Source organism: Maniola jurtina, chromosome 7 (assembly GCF_905333055.1).
Source record: "Maniola jurtina chromosome 7, ilManJurt1.1, whole genome shotgun sequence".
In the NCBI taxonomy this organism is placed as follows: Eukaryota; Metazoa; Arthropoda; class Insecta; order Lepidoptera; family Nymphalidae; genus Maniola; species Maniola jurtina.
The window spans coordinates 7454531-7475544 of NC_060035.1; the positions used below are offsets into that span (position 1 = coordinate 7454531).

Here is a 21014-nt window from a genome sequence, read left to right on the forward strand (position 1 = left end):
ACAAGCACTTATTATTATCACGGTGATGATTTACTTAAATTACGATATATTATAATTGAAGTTTGGTAACTTTTCATTTTTACCTCAGACCAACGCAAACATTCTAAAGGGACTGGCCTTACTAACAGTCGATTTTGTTCAGCAAATAGATTCAATAAATAGAAATATTGTGTGCTGAAGTGTTCTCAATAAAACAAACACAAGTCCAACTGAACTATTCTGTCATATTATGCCATTAAGGCGTCACCGCGCCCATGATCCATCTCCATTGTCCAGCTCTATACTCTATCTACGGAAAAGCGCTCTCTCTTATTATATTATATACTATATTATATTATATATTATATATTATATATTATATACGATATCCCATACAAATGACAAAGCCAGTGGTGACACAAAATGTAACTATTTTGAGTCACCAATCAATCACAAACAAAACTGTGCTTTCGACTTGAATTCCGAATGTTTTTTGAAAACATTTTCAAATTAAATTTCGAATATTTTTTGAAAACATATTTGTGATTGGTTGGTGTCTCAAAATTTAACCATTTTGATAGGTAACGCCCGCTGAGATTTTTGGCGCTGTCATTTGTAGGGGATTACGTAACAGAGAGAGCGCTATACTAGGTTTTTTCAGTGGACATAGTATAGCCATCCTGTGTTTTTTTAATATTAAAAAAAAACAATTGTACTGTCATGCAATATACCATCTTAGAGTTCTAATGTTTACTTCACACCTCCATCATCAAAGAGAGGACGCTCAAAGGTACCATAATCATCTGCTGCCACCCAAACCTCATGTGTTTGTTTTCAATGGAATGGAAGTAGGTGAAGAATCATTTACCAATTTCGACGGAATGATAACGCGTTGACAAATCAGTCAATCCAATATTTGTTATTTTAATAAATAAATAATTTTACTATAAATAGAAATCACTATAATGTTATCATTACTCTATACAGATACGTCTTCAGAATACGTTGTGGATTAATACGCTTGATAACCAACAGCTCTACCGGTCACCGGATAACAGAGTCACTGAACAGGAAGACCCGTGGGGAAGACAGTGTCTACACTAGCGGCACGCTATGATGGCCGGTTTGACACATTACAATAGTGATGTGGAATGTCAATTTATTCTCGAACAAAAAACAATTAAGTTTTGTTTTTGTACCTGATTAAATAGGTTTAATAAAACAAAAATGTATATGTTTATTTAATTTATTTGAACGAACTGAATATTTGAACGAAAATGAATATACATACTTTATATGCACACAAGAAACATATGAATACAAAAGATACCAAAAAAGGTGCCACAAAAGGCCATAATTAATCAGATTCGTCCATACTACTATTTTCACTGTCGTCACTGCTATCATCACATACATTAATAATTATATGTTCGTTTTCTATAATATTATCTATTTTCACATCTCTTTCATAATCTTCCCTTATTAATTTAACAGTTCTATTCACAACCTTTTCCCAGTCTCCTTTAGTCACATGTTCACAAGCTTCTTCTAATAATTTTAGCATTTTTTTTGTGGTAAATGGGGGTTCTGTATTGTGTCTTGCAGCATATCCCTTAATTTGAGCCCACACCAACTCAATCGCATTATACTCACAATGGTAAGGCGGTAACCGTATAACTCTGTGCCCATGTTCTAATGCTATTTCGTCAATGACGTATCGGATCTTGGTTGGTTTGTTTTCTTTTAAAAGACGTACTAATTCCGCTTTTAACATATTCATGTTTGCATCTACGCCATTTTTACGAAGCCATGCGACGATATCAGCTTTCTTTTGGGATTGGGCAGGTGGCTTGTCAATTTGCATCGAGTGGTATGGGGCGTTGTCCATAATTATAATAGATGGTTCAGGGAGGCTACACAACATTGAGGTAAACCATTCAGTAAACTTTTCTCCATTCATGTCTTCATGATAGTCTCCAGTGGTTTTTGACGCAAAAGCCATGAGAGAACCTTCGACAAACCCGTTGATGGTTCCGGCGTGACAAATTATAAGTCGCGATCCTTTTCCTACAGGAACTTTGGAAGTAGATGCTGCTGTGTCATCGTTCCAAGAACGGCCTACAGTATGGTTAGCATTAATGTAAGGTTTTATATTTTATTTTAAAAATAGAACTCATTCCTAACTGTCTACTTATTATAAAAACATAAGAATAAATATAACTGTGTCACACAAAATGTCCGTTGTTGTTTTTCCATGTAGTTTATTTAAATAATTAAACCTACAATTAAGCCATGTTTCATCCAAGAACACAACATTTTGCCAATTTTTGATTTCTTTCACTTGCCGTAAAAAAGTATACCTTGCCATCGCTATATCAAATCTTTCCATCAATATTTTGCGTTTGTTACATTTTTTGTATCGAAATCCAATGGTCTTCAAAATCTTCGTTAAAGAACTTTCCCCACCGAAGAATAATCCAGCTTCCTTCAGTGAATGCCCAACTTTTTTCTTGTTGGATACTCCTTCTGTAAATAGTAGCCGTAAACATGTCTTCGGATAGCATCGGCATCAAAGCTATCGATGCCTACGACTGGTTTTGCTCGTTTTCTCTTTTTTGGTGTGTGAAGTTTATTTTCTTCTGTGCCAGTCTCGCCATATTTTTTTTTAGTTATCCGTCTAACAGTTCGTTGTCCAATATTAAGCGCATCAGCTACGCGTTCAACCACTGACGTTATAGGTAAAATTGGCCCTCCATTTTGAGCTTCACGATCGAAATAGTTACGAAGGCGTATTACGAACTCACGTGTCTGACTATTTAGAACAGTTCTCTGCGTACGTTCGGTCATATCGACGAAATCCACAACAAAGGGCTTGAACAGAGTCCAAATTAACGAGCAAGGGTCAACAGTAATGCAGTATCAATATTTGAAATCCAAAGCCAGGTCAAAACTATATCACAATCGCATTGCACTGACAGTTTATACTTTTCGAAGCAACGTCAATTCGAAACTGCTTTGTTTTGCATTGAGCATTGACGCGAGTTTGCCGGAGGTAGTAGTTGTGCTAGCCAGCGATCCTATGTGACGATCGTATTAGATTCCATTTTTAAAAATTTATTGATATTTTTTTGCGATTTCAGAGGTTTGTCCACATAGTGAAAATTGTTCATATTCACAAGTACATTCACCCCTTAAATGGTGCAAACTGATTTTTCTACACTTGTATACATTTAAGAAATCAATTTAATAAATAAATTTTGAGTCCTAAACCTAAAACTACATTCGATAAAATTTATGAATCTCTGCACATCTCTATCGTCAAGAAAGTAATACAATTATTTCCTTCAAAGTCGTTATCAATTAATACGGAACTTCATGAGCGGACAAACGTCAAACCGGCCATCATAGCGTGCCGCTAGTTTAGGTATGGGTTGATAGCATTATTATATTATTATACGACTCGGGTTAGGAACAAATGGGATTATCACAATATGTTGCGTTTTCCACATAATATAATAATTATAGTCGATACCACGATACCTACCCGGATTAAATATTTCATGAGATTACTGTATAGTAAACTAGAGCTACCCGCAACTTCGTGCGCGTGATTTTAAAGATCCCGTGAGAACTGTTCGGTTTTCCGGGATAAAAGTTGACTATGTCAATTACACGGATGCAAGCTACCTCTTAAATCCTGCTCCCGTATCTTACGAGCCCGTGTCTTTCCAAATATTGTGAGTTATTATGTCTAACTTACCTATTATCTAGAGCTCTATAACAAATATTTCAGTAATGGGTTAATTTTTTCAATAATAAATACCTACTTTACAGGTTCTTTTTATTTTTAGTAAAGTTTTGGTTCATAACATTATTAGGTAGGTACAATTGCAATATTAATATACCTAAGTGGCTTGTATAGATGTAACACTACTGTCGAATAAATGCATTTTATTTTTCTTTCTTTCTAAATAAAAATTATCCGCAATAGTCATACCTACTGCTCAGGGTTTTTAATTCCAATACAATAACTTGTACTAAACAACGTCTTTCGGCGTTAGTACAGGGTCGCATACTAAAGTTCTTCGGACATGTCTCCCGGCGTGAGAGTGACTCTATTGAGCGTCTTGTCGTGCAGGGCAAGGTGGAGGGCACCAGAGGGCGAGGAAGGTCGCCTACGCGATGGACCGACCAAATTAAGTCCGCTGTGGGCGGTGCCGTGCACGAATGTACCAGAATGTCGACCAGCAGGGAGAAGTGGCGAATGCTCGTGAGGCGTGTAACATCTGCCCCCCAAAACGTCACTTCATGATGACCACGACCACTCTGCCAAGAGTGTAACGACAAAGAAGAAGAACTTGTACTGGAATTAACTATACAATGGCTAACGCCAATAACTGCGTTCTCACCTAGTGGTAAGTGATGACTGATGATACAGGGGGGCTATCTTAAAAGGAGTATGACAGCTGTTTTATTAAACCCATATCCTTAACAGGGCTCTCTCCGTCACTTACTCCACACAATCGTAGCCCCAATTTCATTTGAATACCTACTAAACAACCAAAGTTCATAAAATTTTACAGACATATTTCAGAAACTGATATCTGTGCCTGTGGTGTTTTAAATTTTTCTAAAAATATGTAGTTTTAAAATTATAGGGGCTCAAAGGTTTGTATGTAAATTTTTAAGACCGCGTAACTTTGAAACCGAATATTTTAACGGTAATCTGGAAAACCACAGGCATAGATATTAGTTCCCGGAACGTTTCTACAAAATTCCATTGAGTATGATTGGTTAGTATTCCAATGAGAGACGAACTACGTTTGTATGGAGCGAGTGACAGAGAGACCCCTCTTAATCGGTTTCTACGCGGCATCGTGACGGAACGCTAAATCGTTCGGCGGCACGGCTTTGCCGGTAGGATGGTAAGGCCAATAATCCTCCCACGAGACTCGACCAGAGACAATTTAGAATTTATTGATTTATTCACTGTCGCTATTATATTAATACTTGAGGGGAAAACTGGAAGGCCAAAAATGATCATATGGGAAATAAACAGAACTGACAGCATTCGTAAATAGTAACCGTTCTGAACAGAACAAAAAAAAACCACTATGCTGCTTTTCTACACCTAAATTATGTACCAAATAGTAAAAGGCGTTTGTCACTATTCTGCGAGCTAAAGTGAAAACAAAGCCGTGCCGCCAAACGATTGAATGGGTGATGTAACACTCATCACTGTTCTGGGTCGATGCCGTGTAGAAACCGATAAGGAGTAAGGGTGTAACAAAGACTGCCACACCACTTTCAAGTTAGTCCGTTACCATCTTAGACTGCATCAACACTTACCATCAGGTGCAATCGCAGCCAAAGGCCAAGTTGTAATGAAATAAAAAACATTGTGGTGTAAACTAGAAGGTCCTTCCAAACCTGCTGCTTTCCTCGCTGCACTTTGCTTGAACCTTTTTGCCTTGCCACACAGGTAATGACATTGTTTATTCCGGCACATCTTCTGCTTGGGGCCTTAGCTTAAATACCCAAATTATAGAGGCAACAGTATAACCTATCTTTAGGTAAAGCTGGTTATGTGTGGCGCGATTTTTGAACAAATGCTTTCCTTCTTTCTTAAAATTGAGACAATTTTAGCCCTAATTCGCACGAGCGTTAAAAAAGCGTTGCGTCAAAACCCGGCGTTGCGCGCTGAAGATACAAAGTGCGCGTTAAAAAAGCGTTGACGTGTGAACTGATACTTGGGAATGCATTTGTTCTATTTGAAACGCTTTTTTAGCGGACGTTAAAAAAGCTCTCGTGTGAATGAAGCCTTACGGAGAAAAAAAATTACCTGTAGTAACCGTCTCGATCGGAACGAGCACTGTGCTGCCGTTCTACTCCTAGGCGATGTGGTAAAGGCAATGTTGAAGAGCGGCTTCCTCCACCGGAACATTGCGAAGCTGGTCCTATAAGAAGACGTTTGATCACTTCTTTGCCCAGAGGCGAGAAAAGTGCTATTCCTTTATTCAATGTTGGGGCTCCTTTTCAAAAAAGGTTGTGAGTCTAGGTGGTTAGATAGGTATGAAAGCGAGATTTCCATTCATAGGTTTTACAGCTATTAACAGATGTTAGTTGGAATCGACGCAGACAGCTTGACGTGCTCTCTAAGCACATACCTACGAGTTAAAGGCCAAATTCGAACTTTTGAAGTCGGACACCCATCCAGTTCCGACTTAGGTCAACGTTGCTAATTAGCAATCGCAATCAATTGATATACTTTTTCACAACCAGACTAAATGATTCAATAAAAAATGTTGATTCTGAAATAAAATGTATTTATTTCAAATAAGACATTAATTTTAATTCGAGTACAAGTCAGCCCTTGACTGCTATCTCACCTGGGCTAACCTGGAAGGGGTATGGTTATTTTTATTAAACTCACACCCACTTTGGTTTACGGCTTTGCCGGCAAAGTGGTAACTAGACACGGCCGTAGCCCCCACCAGACCAGACTGGAGGAAATTTAGAAATTATAAAATTTCAATTTTCCCCTGCCGGAAATCAAACCCGGCACCTTCCACTGGTAAGACCACAGTGCCAACCACTGCCCCTGTCGGCTGTCAAAGACAACTTGTGTCAAGACTAGCAAAGGAACTCGTGTTCAGAAAGTCGATTCTACTAAAATTCTTTAGTAGAATCTATATAGAATAGAGCATATCCTTAAAAGGGTAGTGGGAAGTGGGTGGATGAAGAAGCCGGAGGATCGTGTGTGGTGGCGCGCTTCGGGAAGGCCTATGTCCAGCTGTGGACGCAAATAGGCTGATTGATTGATTGATTGACCACTGATTGCATTATATTTTTTTGTGCACACTGTCTGCGGCAGTAGGATGTGTTCGGCTTTAATAATTATTGTACTACTATCTGTTATTTACCCACAATTTTGCAAAATAAATATGATTATGATTATGATTATTAACAACGATTTCAGTTCAGTTTTGACCACTTACTTCTACGAGGTGGATAAGGACTTCGCTGATTCGACGGCGGCATGTTGTCGTTGTATTCTGAGAGATAAAGTACAGTAAGCATCAGTACAAAATAGTACAAAAATAACTATATTTCACATAAATGAATTTAAATGGAGTTAAGTCTCACCAAAGCCGTAAATTCTCCTACAAATAAGAAAAAGTAGTAAGAATCAAAACAATATTGACAATATTTAATAAAAGCACTATTTAATGGGATTTATTCAGTCGTTAATGCTTATTCATTGCAGATTATTTTGAACTTAATACATTCATTATGATTTTTTTTAATCAAAGATCATTTATCGTTCTAGACTATGGTTGTATTAAAAATGTTTTAAGTAATATACCTAATTCTAACTATTTAAGGACATCACAAGAGGCATTAAATACATCCAGTGAGTCTATAAATTTAGGTAAGCAAAAAATAACATTGCATTAATGCATTTTTATTTAAAATTCTTACTTTTTAAATGAGTTATTTAATACTTGTAAAAAGTAAATAAAATATTCTAATTTAAATTAAGGTTTTTTTCTTACCCAAATCCTCCATACTCTGACTCAACAGAGCCTCAAACGTGTGTAGACTATAGCTCTCTGCATCCATACCCTTAGCCAGCGTGTTGCGAAGGTGCATCTCGTATTCAAGTAGTAACCGTGATGTGGGCGACCCGGGGGCTGGCGTTGCACTGGACTGAGAAGCCTGACGCGATAGACAGGGCTTTTGCTGGTTGGAAAAAAATAACCATGTAATAACCATCTACTTAATAATTCTATTTACTTACTAATAAGAAAATGTTATAGCTTCGTGCCGGCACCAGACGACGTGTTACCACAAAATTCTTAGTAGTTTTAGGGTCTGTTCAGAACCTCCAGATAAACTTTATCTGACGGATAGATTTGCCATGTTGACATATTATTCGCAATACAAAAACTGTCATAACGTCTTTATTCGTTAGATAAAGTTTATCCGGAGATGGTGAAACAGGCCCTTAGTCAGATTCTCCGGCGTCTACCCAGTCACTTGGATAATTTATGAATTAAGGTTTTTTGAACATCCTCGGATTTTCTGATTTTTTGACCTAGAGCTTATGTCTCTTCTCGGAATGCATGGCATCTCTGTACTAAATTTCACTTTACTATTTCAGTTATACGGACCAATGGATCGTGAAAAGCAAGAAACAGACAGACTTACAGATACACTTTTGCATTTATAATATCAAATACGGATCGATTGATTTTTTGAGGCTCCGACAACTTACTCCATGGTGATGTTGACGCGGATCTCGGTCACGGCGTTGGCACGGCTCCTGGTCTGAGTTTCCGTTGGATGACGAAGGCGTTGTGGCGTAGCACTGATTGTCAAACATCACGTTGTCGGAGGGCGGGGACAGGTCTCGTTCTCCACCGCCCAGCTCCAGGTAGAGCCCACGTCCCGGATAGCCGCTCGGCGCCGCACCGACACCCACGCCGCGGCTGCACAGAAGTTTATGCAGAAAACATGAGTTAAGTCGTCATACATTGTCTATTTACATAGAAATGTAATTTCTACTGAGTATTATGAATTGAAAACAAGGTCTTTTTATTTCTTCCCGTCGTTGCTATTGAGTACTAGGAGAGTTGCGCATTAGCTATATCGGTATGGTGACTAATTTTGAGATATTGCCGCCCGTCCATATATTTTACGACACATTTACACAACATTTATGTTGACAGAAAAATAATTAAAAATCCCTCGGTGGCCAACTTTAGCGCTATGAGGAACGACAGCTTGAGCCACGGCAAGAGAGTTTAGTGAACCTATTAAATCTAACTCTCCTGTAGTAAACTCTACCTGTTTTTAGCAAACAAAGGTTTCAATTTGAAGCACTCACTTAGTCGAAGAGTATCTCTGCGAGCCCTGTCGGGTGTTGTTGTTCACTACATGAGCGTAGTGTCCGTGGTGCATGTGCTGTTGATGGCGGTGGCCGTGCGACCCGCATGTCGGCGGACACGGCCCAGCACCGCCGTATCGACGACGACCCATCTCTGGTGACGTCACTGGGCTCTCCATCGACGGCATTGGCTTCAACATTCGCTTCAGAGTGCTTGAATCTAATTAAAAACATGTTAGTATTAATTTTAAGCTAGTGTATGACTTTTGTATTTATTGAAAACATTACTATAAAACTTAAAGCCTAGCCTTATCTAATTACTATACAAATCATGCCCACGTGGAATGGTGCCAAAAAGAATGAGGCTATTGAGCTAGTGTCACAATATGACATTGTTTTACGTTCAAAAGAAGTTACGTTCTATGGGAATTGCAACATAATCCATAAGTTAATATAACCGATTTTTAAAGGCCCATCCGTTCAAGCGATGTGGACGTTTGATACAAAGATACACTTGCATCATCGCATGGAGACGAGCATAGGATACTTTTTATCCCGAAAAATCGATTCTTCATTTATTTATTGAAGAGAAAACTTCTTTAGGCGCGTTGGGCAGTTATGGATGGGTAAAAATTTTAAGGTCGCGTCACCGTCATGTTAATTTTATTATATTTGAGTTCCTAAACGCAACCTATTGAGGTGTTTTTAATGAAAATGTGAAGTATGATTTCGATATAGTCGGAGTACCTTAGGAGGTCCTAAGATCTAATTTTTTCATAGTTGTAATTTTTCACTTCCATTGGCAGTCCCCACTGACCACTATATTATTTTATTTAGTAAAAGGACTTCATATTATTTTTCTTATTTCAATCTCTTACCCATATTCATATCTTCTGTACTCTTGGACTTCGTACGGCGAGAGCCAGAAGTATTGTTATTGATAACATTGTGATTGTGCATCGTGTGCCTGTCTTGCTCGCGGGACTGAAACAAAATTATATTAAACCCAATCAAACTTAATGAAGTAGCAAAAACACGTTTGCATTAATCCACCCACACCACAAATCTGTCATTTGTGTTTTGTGTTGCAATAAAGTATATACGTACATACATACATACTACACGTGCTATGACTCTAGAACTGATAGAAAAATATGGGTGAGGTGCCCAAGTGCGTATGGCAAATAAGACAAGCCAGCAGTCTATGGTAGATTCGGGTGAATTCATATTTTTTTAAATCCCAGGTTGTCTACGTCATCTGATATTGTGGCAAGAACTACTAATAATATAATTAGAATAGAGCGAATAATTAGAATAGAAAATAACGTTTCAAATATTGTCATTCTAAAACAGAGGTCAACAAAGTTATCAATTGAACTCAATTTTATAACTCAGAAAAGTTATTTCATACTAAAATCGTGTTCCACAAGTTCTCCAACAGCGATATATAAATGTGTTCATAAACCAAACGCGTTGTCAGTTGTTTTATTCACAAAGAGTATCAAATCAGATATATCAAGATGCATTTTTCTAGGTTTAACCCATTCTCCTTTCCCTTAAAGCCATGGTAAATGAAAATGCCATACTTTTTAACCCCCAACCCAAAAAGAGGGGTATTATAAGTTTGACGTGTGTATCTGTGTATCTGTCTGTGGCATCGTAGCTCCTAAACTAATGAACCGATTTTAATTTAGTTTTTTTGTCTGAAAGGTGGCTTGATCGAGAGTATTCTTAGCTATAATTCAAGAAAATCAGTTCAGCCGTTTGAAAGTTATCAGCTAGTTAGTGTAACCTTCACTTGTCGGGGGTGTAATAAATTTTTAATAGTAACTGCCAATGTATTGTGATTTCGAAAGTGTTCTATTTTTCACAGCTCAAGCGCTAAAAAATCAAATGTAGTTTGGCAATTATAAGCAACCGATAAATACAATAATTGTCAAACACTATAGTGCCAAACTAAACTATGCGAAATAATATAATCGTCGTCAACCTAATAGATGTTCATTGCCTGAACATTGGTATCTTGAAAGGACTTCCACATGCCGCGGTCTTACTCGGCCTGGACCCAGTGACTCAGTTGATGTCGTCTATCATTTTTTTAAGTTAAGTTAGCCCTTGACTGCAATCTCGCCTGGTGGTAAATGATGATGCAGTCTAAGATGGAAGCGAGCTAACCTGGACGGGGTATAGCAGTTTTAATTAAACCCACACTCCTTTGTTTCTATACGGCATCGTATCGGAACACTAAATCGCTTGTCTTTACTGGTAGGGTGCTACTAGCTACGGCCGAAACCTACAACCTGACAAAAATACTTTCATTTCAGTTTCATTCAAACGGGATAAGTTTGCTTAAAAATATATACTCACAGATTCATTCCCGTCCCCGTAATCAACGCTCTTAGGCATATGCTGTAAATGCTCCTTGGATCTTGTGGAAGTGGCAGAGGACTTAGAGGTAGTGAGAGTACCGCCGGCCTGGACACCTTCCGACTTAAGGTCTTGTCCGTGCTGGCTGCTTTGGCCAGTGGTGGTTTGTGATTCTTCGTTTATCTGAAACATGAATTATTAGTAGGTAGGCATATCTATCCATATCCATACTTAATACTTATTATAAATGCGAAAGTGTTTCTGTCGGTCTGTCTGCTAGCTTTTCACGGCTCAACAATTTAACCGATTTTGATGACAGAGTTAACTTATATCCCGGGGACAGACATCTAGGCTACTTATTATCCCGGAAAATCATAGAGTTCTCTCGTAATTGATATAGGCTAAGTAATTTTTGTCCCGGAAAATCAAAGAGTTCCCACGGGATTTTTGAAAAAACCTAAATCCACGTGGACGAAGTCACGGGCATCATCTAGTATAGATAGTCATAATACTACATGTAATCAATAATTTTAAGCTCTTTACGCACTACATCTGACCTAAATCTAAGAAATTTCAAATCCAGGAAAAATCGTATCTAACGATCTTAACCACTAGGCTATCACCGCATTCACAAACTTCTTATACCACCATTAATTGTGATCGCAGTCAAGCACTAACTAGTCAAATATTCACATATTCAGAAAGCCTATTTATACTCCTAGAATAGGACAGCCTCTATCTAATATAATATCTAATATGATATATACGTTATGAGTAGTCATTAGAAGAGCTTTCGAGAGCCGTGTGTAACTTACATTTGTGCCATGTGTTCCCACTGAGGCAGTAACGGTTTTTGGAGCTGTCGAGGTATTTGTAGTCATAGTCGAAGTCTCTTGTGACTTTGGAGGACGTGAAGGTGGTTGCGTCTCCGTTTGACGTGCTGCCGCTGAAAAAAAGATATTCATTAGGTTTAATTGTGGTTTCTGACATCTTTTTGAAGTCGTACTATGGCCTTCCACGCATCACTATTTTACTTTATGTGACATGACTTTAGAATCATGCTGTAAAACGAAGAAACTGCAGTGCGCACACTGTAATGAAATCTTAGATATATATTTTACCTTAGATTTAGGTGAACTAGCTAGGGTAATCTTTAGGGTGTTACAAAGAGAGCGTGATGTCATGAGCTCGTGAGGTTATCAAGTCACAAGTTCTTAATATCGTGAGTTCGCGATATATGTTTTAACAATTTTTTTTTAAAAGTTTTTTTTTTTTGATTTATTGTGCGAAATGTTAGAAAAATACCCAAGTGCGGAACCCTCAGTGCGCGAGTCTGAGTCGCACTTGGCCGCTTTTTCCTGAGGTAGCAACGAGCTATCAACCTATCAACGAGAAATAAGGACTATAGGCGTAACTCAAAGACTCTATTAATTTTTTTTTTTTTTTAAAGAATATTAGCCATATTAAATGACTAATATTACTTTTTGTGTTAGTTAATCCTGGCATCAAGCTCGTCAGAACATTTTTTTGAGTAGCTTTTTGGGAGAGTGGAGAAGCCTAGTACAAAAAGATATCTTACGTTTTGGCGGCGCTTTGTTCGTCGGCTGCGAGCCAGTGACGTTGTCGTAGAGTGACGTATGGACAGCGGCCGCAACTTTGTCCGATTGTCCGGTCGTGCCGCTGGTAGCGCCCACATCTGTTTTAATGGCACGTGTGGTTGTACACGGCAGAGTAGAGAAGCCTTGTACAAAAAGATATCTTACGTTTTGGCGGCGCTTGGTTCGTCGGCTGCGAGCCAGTGACGTTGTCGTAGAGTGACGTATGGACAGCGGCCGCAACTTTGTCCGATTGTCCGGTCGTGCCGCTGGTAGCGCCCACATCTGTTTTAATGGCACGTGTGGTTGTACACGGCAGAGTAGAGAAGCCTTGTACAAAAAGATATCTTACGTTTTGGCGGCGCTTGGTTCGTCGGCTGCGAGCCAGTGACGTTGTCGTAGAGTGACGTATGGACAGCGGCCGCAACTTTGTCCGATTGTCCGGTCGTGCCGCTGGTAGCGCCCACATCTGTTTTAATGGCACGTGTGGTTGTACACGGCAGAGTAGAGAAGCCTTGTACAAAAAGATATCTTACGTTTTGGCGTCGCTTGGTTCGTAGGCTGCGAGCCAGTGACGTTGTCGTAGAGTGACGTATGGACAGCGGCCGCAACTTTGTCCGATTGTCCGGTCGTGCCGCTGGTAGCGCCCACATCTGTTTTAATGGCACGTGTGGTTGTACACGGCAGAGTAGAGAAGCCTTGTACAAAAAGATATCTTACGTTTTGGCGGCGCTTGGTTCGTAGGCTGCGAGCCAGTGACGTTGTCGTAGAGTGACGTATGGGCAGCGGCCGCAACTTTGTCCGATTGTCCGGTCGTGCCACTGGCAGCCCCGCATCTGTTTCAATGGCACGTGTAGTTGTTCCCGACAGAGTGGAGAAGCCTAGTACAAAAAGATATCTTACGTTTTGGCGGCGCTTGGTTCGTCGGCTGCGAGCCAGTGACGTTGTCGTAGAGTGATGTAGAGGAGGTAGCGGCTGCAACTTTGTCCGATCGTCCAGTCGTGCCGCCGGCAGCGCCCGCATCTGTTTCAATGGCACGTGTAGTTGTACGCGGCAGAGTGGAGGAGCCTAGTTCAAAAATAACATACATGTTCCTCGGTAGTCAAACTCTATCGCCTACTTATAGACGTTTATATCTCACCTTATAAGTAGATATCTAGCTGATGCCCGCTCGCTTTTGATATTTTGTGTGGAACAGTGAATCAAGGTCTAGATCAAAAACTAGCTGTCCGGGAATTATTTTGAAGAGGCTTAATTAATCTAAACGATCTCTCCGGAAATCAGGAGATCATAATGTCGACAATAAACTACGTAGGTACCTTATACAATCGTAGGAATGCAATTTCTTTCTTGAATGTATCTAACGTATCTAATCAATAAATTTTCCATTCTGGCGAGTTTCTTAAATGCTTTTTTTAGAAATTCGCAGATCTGTGAGAAATAAGCACTTGCTGCCAATGCATAATGTTAAATAACGTAACTCGAATTTGATTGTACCTACCTACTAACATTGGAAGGTCTAACACTGGAATTCATAGCCAAGATAGGGGGTTTCTTTAATTTCCGACAAAAAGTGTCATTTTCAACCCTTACCTATGCAATGCATTAAGGGTATATTATGTAGTCATAATGGCCCCCTAAACGAGCTCCTACCCTGGCTATGAATTCCAGTGTTCTCTGTATATTAAACCAAAGTCAAAGTGTATGAAGTATGGTTTTATTTATCGGTATAGAGCTACTTAAATTTAAACTAACTAGTTTAAATAAGTTGTTAATACTTACGATATCGTGGATCTTGAGCTCTTAATCTGGCATATTGTTCTTGTGTCATGCAGGTGCACTGAGGTTCACGACCATATGTTAGGCTGTATTAAAAATCAATCATAAGTTTTTCTATCTTAAAATATAATATATTTGAATTTAATTTATTTTTATTCTAGATACTAAAAAGGCCGCCTTTACTTATTAAGTATATTGTATCGATAATGTGACTGATTCTGTTGTACCCAATCTCTAAACAAATATGCCAAGGTCTAATTGTAATGCTAACTCTTTCATAATGCTCCTTGCGTGAAATTTAGTTTAGAGATTACAGTTAGTTATTTAGCCATAATGTCAAAAATGTCCTCCATCTGCGATAATCTTCATGAAATCTTCACTGAGCGGATTTGATTATCTTTGGCACCGTTCGGAAGCTTTACTTTTACGTTTACGTAATCCATACTTCCACACTAATATTATAAAAGCGAAAGTGAGTCTGTCTGTCTATCTGTCTGTCTGTCTGTCTGTCTGTCTGCTACCTTTTCACGGCCCAATAGTGTAACCAATTCTGACGAAATTTGGTACAGGGTTAGCTTATATGAGCTTGCGTCCCTGTAATACGCAACTTTTTATCCCGGAAAATCAAACAGTTCCCACGGGATCTATAAAAATCTAAATCCACGCGGACGAAGTCGCGGGCATCCTCTAGTTAATAATAATTATCACACGTTATTATCGTACAAATTCCTTAATTTAACAATCAAAAAGTGTACAATGGCACCCAATTTGAATAAATGATTTGAACTTTGATTTTTTTTAAAGTTAATATCGAAATATGTTACAGAATACCTTGATCGATTAGGACTGGCCGGCGTGGAGACTGGTTTCCTTTTGGTCTTGAATTTCTGCTTGCTGCCCGGCGGTTCCAACTTCAAGCTGTAGCTCGAGGATGCCTTACGTGAGAATTTGAATGATGGTGACTAAAATCATAAAATGGCAGCATCTTGGTAATGGTTATTATGAATTTTCTATTTTCCCTTCAAGTATTTATTTCCTCCTTATTATTCTGGTTTAGCTGGATATTAATGATATGTGGATATCGGTAGAGAGTTATGATAATGCTATCTCATGAGTAATATAGTATCTTATTATGATTACATGCGTACTTGACTTTGAAAAATTGCGACACCAGCATTTCTAGTGTAACTAAGTGTACCGCATTTCTCCTCAGTATTGATATTGTTTTTTATTTTTAAGTATTTCAAAAGCAAAATTTTGCAGTCTTTAACATCCTAGCGTTTGGTTTGATGTATATGAAAAATGATGAAACTATAATATAAAGCAACTTACGCAGCATTCTCGGAATTGCTTGGCGTCTATAGGCGAGGTAAAGTTGAGCCCCCAGGTGTCATTAGTCATTGGATCTTTCCAGTAGACGAAGCATTCAGAAGCTTGTCCAATGCGAGTACCTGAAAAGAACATCAAGCAGAAAGTTTATTCTTTACTTTTATTTAACTGTGTGATAGGCTTGCGCTTGACGATAAAATCATTCTTAAATAAACAATAAATGTAACAATAGTTACAAAAAAAATGGTGATATAATTAGGTACATAATATGAAAACTAGAAACCGTATTAAGCTTCCGACTCCTACGGTCCGCCTCAGGAAAGTACGAAAGTCGATTGTGGGAATGAGTATAACGTTTTATAACTGAATACCGCAATCTATTTGGGACTAGCCTTTACACAAGTTTAAAAAATCTATTAAAAGTATGTTCCTGGAAAAAGCATATTATACACAATAGAAGATTATGTAAATGATAAAATACTAGTAATACTACTAGTATACTTAAAGGCCTGAAGAGCGGCATAGGCTACTTTTACTCCAGAAAAGCTGAGAATTGCATCGTGATTCTTAAGAATCAAGCCCACACGTCATCAGCTCCAGAGTCCATAATAGGTACATATAGAAAACCTATGAGCGAAAGCCCGCGTTAGGCTATGCCTGTAAGTACATGCCCCAATTGACTAAGTCAGCATAGTAAATACAACATAATAAAGACTGCCCTATTTGGCTGTAGGTACTTATTCGTAATCTATGAAATAACTATGCTCATTAAAAAATAATAAGGCACCTTTTCATGACTATCGCCTAGCTGGCGCGCTTTGATATTCATTGTACCATTTAAAAAATGCTTCAATATTCTGTTTCCCGTATATGCGAATTTCGGTCAATTATCCGTGCACCATCTAGTGTAAATTTAAAACTGGGTTAGAGAGGCGGCGGCCATTGCTACTTTCAAAGCTCGTAAAATTTACTACTATATTGCCAGGAAAAAAATGCTTTGATTGATGTTGCAGGTATTAAAGCAATGCCATGTTTTTCATCGTACAATGTTTGCAAACAAATGCTTGTAACTAATGCTATAGGTAAAATGCATTTAAAAAGTCATTTATAGTATTATATAAATAAGTGTCAATAATAATAAAAAATTGATTACTAGATGATGCCCATATTTCTCCGCGTGGATTTAGATTTTGAAAATCCCGTGGGAATCCTTTAATTTTTCGGGATAATAATATGTCCTATGTCCATCTCCGGGATGCAAACTTTTTCTCTACCTTTCGTCTAAATAGATTAAACGGATGGATTTTTAAGCCCGTGGGAGATCTTTGATTTCCGAAACCCTATATCCTTCCCCGAGATATAAGCTGGCTCTGTACTAAATTTCATCAAAATTGGTTAAACGGATGGGCCATAAACTAGCAACAAACAGATAGACAGACACACTTTTACATTTATGGTATTATTAGTGTGGATGTGAAAGTTCGTACGTTTGTTACTCCTTCACGCCACAATAAATGAACTGGTTTGGCTGAAATTCGAAATCGAGATAACTTAAGCTCTGTGTTAACACATAAGTTACTTTTTATCCCGGATAGACAAAGATTTCCCGCGGGGTTTTTAAAAACTTATATCTACGTGGACGAAGTCGCGGGCATCATCTAGTGCTGTTATAAAACGTACCAGGCTGCAATAGTCTAACGTCCAGTATCTTGTCGACTTGCGAGTTGTAGGCGGTGATGTGAAACACGCACTCCGGCGAGTCCTGTATGCAAGTGATGTTCACTGGGACCAGGTCCTCGGACACCTGCTGCCATTTCACGGTGCCGGCGCCACTGGCTGACACGTGGAACACCTCGGCCCAGAGCCTGGAAGATACACGACTGACTATATATTAAAGACCTGCATTGTTCCCAAGCAGATGATTGTTTTGAATAAATCATATTAAGAAATTATTTTTTGTAATCCAATACCACATTATGTTATAGAACGATGATAGAATAGAATATAATTAATTTGATTTTCAGTAAACTTTTTCAAAAAATAATTTACCACATAGCCTAGTGGTTAAGACGTTGATCTTCAATTGGGGAGATTGAGGTTTCGATCCCAGCATGCACCTCTAACTTTTTGAAGTTCCGTGCGTTCTAAGCTATTAAATATCACTTGCTTTAACGGTGAAGTATAAAATCGTGAAATAACCTGCACGCCTGAGAGTTCTCCATAAAATTCTCAAAGATGCGTGAAGTTTGCCAATACGCATTTGACCAACGTGGCGGACATGGCCTAAGCCCTTCCCATTCCTAAGAGGATCCGTGCTCAGTTGTGGGCCAATAGGGGGATTGGATTGGTCATAATAAGTCAAACTCTACATTTATGCGAATCAAATACCTAAATAAATTGAAGTTTATTCCTAGTATAAAGGACTCTAGATTCATTGTAATCTACTTAAAAATTGAGTTCCTTAAAAATGTGTGATATCATTGCGCAAATCGCTAAAGTTGCAGGACATTCACTTCATTATTCAATCATTATTTTGTATCGCGTATGACCCAGTTGTCTCTTCAGGGATTGCGTGCAAGCCACATGGGAAATTCTATACATAATTTAGTAGAGAACATGCATAGCAGAAATGGTGTAACCAAAGTAGCAATGTACAAAACGTCATCATACAAATGAGTATCCTACTAGAAATAATATTCAACTTGAAATAAAACCAAGTATTCGAAGAACGAGTAGTTTGCAACGGATCAAAACAAAACTGCTATAAAACTCGAATTACACATACTTTGGTAAAATTAATGCACATTTTTTAACCAATTATGGATTATAAAAATAAATTTAAAAAACCTAATTTAAATTTTGCAAACTTCTCGTTTTATATTATGTTAAGGTAAACATATTTACAAAAAATATGGCACGAAATCTTGAAGTTAATTATACGAAGAACTTCCTTTCCCTAAATGATGTTTTAAAGAGAGTAAACCTGATTATAGACGATAGTGACCTAAAATAACAATTTAGAACTGAAATCTAAAGCTCCGGCTACACGCTCCGTCTTACCTGAGAGCTTACCTGGACAAGCCAGTTTGCGCAGTTAAGTGCGTGCGCGTGGACGGCAAGATGGAATCCCACGCAGTTAAAAAACCGGCTAAAGATTGGACTGCGCAGTTCTCGGTTTTGCCTGTGCAATTTTAACTGCGTAGGCAAGACGGAGCGAGTAGCCGGAGCGTTAGTATGATATTTTACATCTCACCATTTTCGATGCTCGAATATATATAATATTTTCGTTGATAGTATTCGAGCATCGAAACACTTCAGTAAAATGAATCTTCGATGTCTTGTTTTAACGCTCGAGTTTGTCCATATTTCTACAACCAGCACTCCAAGCGGAAACGGAGTGAAATTAAAAGTATTGAACTAGAAGGTAACTTTAAATCAAGTATCATTAGGCTCAATGACGATATTTTGTTTCAACGCTCGAATTCTATCAACGTTAGTGAGCTGCATACTGGTAGATATAATATAATACACAATGAAAGAACATCATGCGCGAAAAGAGTTGTAGCAGGGAGAGGTGGACTGCTACGACATGCTACGATATGCTACGAAATGCTCTTACCCGCACCTACTAAATGCTATTTTCGTCTATCGTCTATTAATACAAATAGTATCTATCATTATTTATTAGAATAAATTTATTGTTGAAAATACTGAGCAGTTATAAGTTTTCTAAAAAGTGGGTTTCAGCGCGGCAGACTATGGCCATTCTGAGAGGAGACCCGTGTCAGTACTGGGCTGGCGATGATGATCATGATGACGATGATATTATATTGTTGACATTTTACTAAGTAGAATTTAAATAATTAAACAGATATAAATTGTCTTCCTTAGCGATACTTGAAAGAATGATAAATACTAAAATTAAACTGAGGTGTGAATGCGCCATTTTGGAAATAAAACAAAATTAAAATGGAATTTAGGAGCTCAGTGATATATTTCGCCATAATAATAAAAAATCTTACGAAACGCGTTTTATGTATTTTGTGACAATTAGACATGACTATTGAATAGAAAAGGATTAGCAGTGAACTGATACCTCAATAGATGGCCATCACGTCGGCGGGAGTTCTGCCACGGGCTATCTTCGTAGCGGTACGCCTTGCGGAGAATGGGCGCGCACGAACAGGATGACAGCTTGTTGCCCATCGTGCGCTGGCCGCACTCGGCGCACGTTACTACGCTGCCTGCATACATACACATACTTGAAAACGACTTCATTAAAAATCGGTCAAGTGTGAATTGGGCTTGCACACGAAGGGCTCCGTATCTTCGTACAAGAAATTTCTTATTTTTTTTAGAACACACTTCTTATTTTTTTCTAATTTTCACTGCCATCATTTCGAAATTCTAACTATTTTGTTATTATAGCGACAACAGAAATACACATTCTGTGAAAAATTCAACTCTCTACCTATTACGGTTCACGAGATACAAGCCCGCTAACAGAGACGGACGGGCAGGCGGATGGACAGCGGAGTCTTAGTAATAGGGTCCCGTTGGCATCCTTCGTAACCTTAAAAAATTTGAAAAAGTTTGCGAAGAAAACTAGTTACGAGTATTTAGTTCGCAAAGAAAGTAAGTTTCAAGGTTGTTCATGGGGTACGAAGAAAATCACACTGTCTTCGCGTGCCACTTCTCGGAGTGCAAAAATACCCGAGTAGGAGTAGAGGCCTTAGGGGGCAACGGGGATTAAGGCCTTTGAGAGTGTGGAGCCCAGGGGGAAATTAAGTAATCCTTTAGCTGGTATTCATACACATCCTTCTTGATGCATTGTCATGGGAATACATTGATTATCTGGGACCAAAAGTCCCAATCGTCAAAATTGAACCAATTTTGACGATGGGGACTGGGCAGATTGGCAGTGAAAAGCTAGCAGATAGACAGACACACTTTCGCATGAATAAAATAAATAATAATATAATTTTTATAAGCTGTGATAGTAGCCTATTGGTTAGAACGTCCGCCTCCTAATCGGAGGTCGGGGGTTCGATCCCGGGCACGCACCACTAGCTTTT

The 21014-nt window shown here is 38.6% G+C and overlaps 1 protein-coding gene across 22 annotated transcripts in view; it reads right to left on the reverse strand.

The window, feature by feature from the left end:
* The window catches only part of LOC123866996, a 128097-nt gene that overhangs the window by 91106 nt on the left and 15977 nt on the right, over positions 1 to 21014 (reverse strand). For 10 of the 22 annotated variants that reach the window (XM_045908802.1, XM_045908801.1, XM_045908814.1 and 7 more), the window contains 14 exons: positions 20036 to 20183; positions 17620 to 17819; positions 15943 to 16061; positions 15442 to 15572; positions 14614 to 14696; positions 13735 to 13899; positions 12052 to 12182; positions 11237 to 11419; positions 9748 to 9853; positions 8870 to 9089; positions 8258 to 8471; positions 7536 to 7722; positions 6978 to 7034; positions 5822 to 5936 (listed from right to left, as the gene is read on the reverse strand). In XM_045908802.1, the coding sequence (XP_045764758.1) occupies positions 5822 to 5936; positions 6978 to 7034; positions 7536 to 7722; positions 8258 to 8471; positions 8870 to 9089; positions 9748 to 9853; positions 11237 to 11419; positions 12052 to 12182; positions 13735 to 13899; positions 14614 to 14696; positions 15442 to 15572; positions 15943 to 16061; positions 17620 to 17819; positions 20036 to 20145 (2021 nt within the window). In that variant the 5' untranslated portion in view covers positions 20146 to 20183. Of the gene's footprint in view, positions 1 to 5821; positions 5937 to 6977; positions 7035 to 7535; positions 7723 to 8257; positions 8472 to 8869; positions 9090 to 9747; positions 9854 to 11236; positions 11420 to 12051; positions 12183 to 12815; positions 12864 to 12999; positions 13038 to 13551; positions 13604 to 13734; positions 13900 to 14613; positions 14697 to 15441; positions 15573 to 15942; positions 16062 to 17619; positions 17820 to 20035; positions 20184 to 21014 lie in introns of those variants that run through there. The other 12 variants (XM_045908811.1, XM_045908792.1, XM_045908810.1 and 9 more) reach the window with 8 other exon arrangements.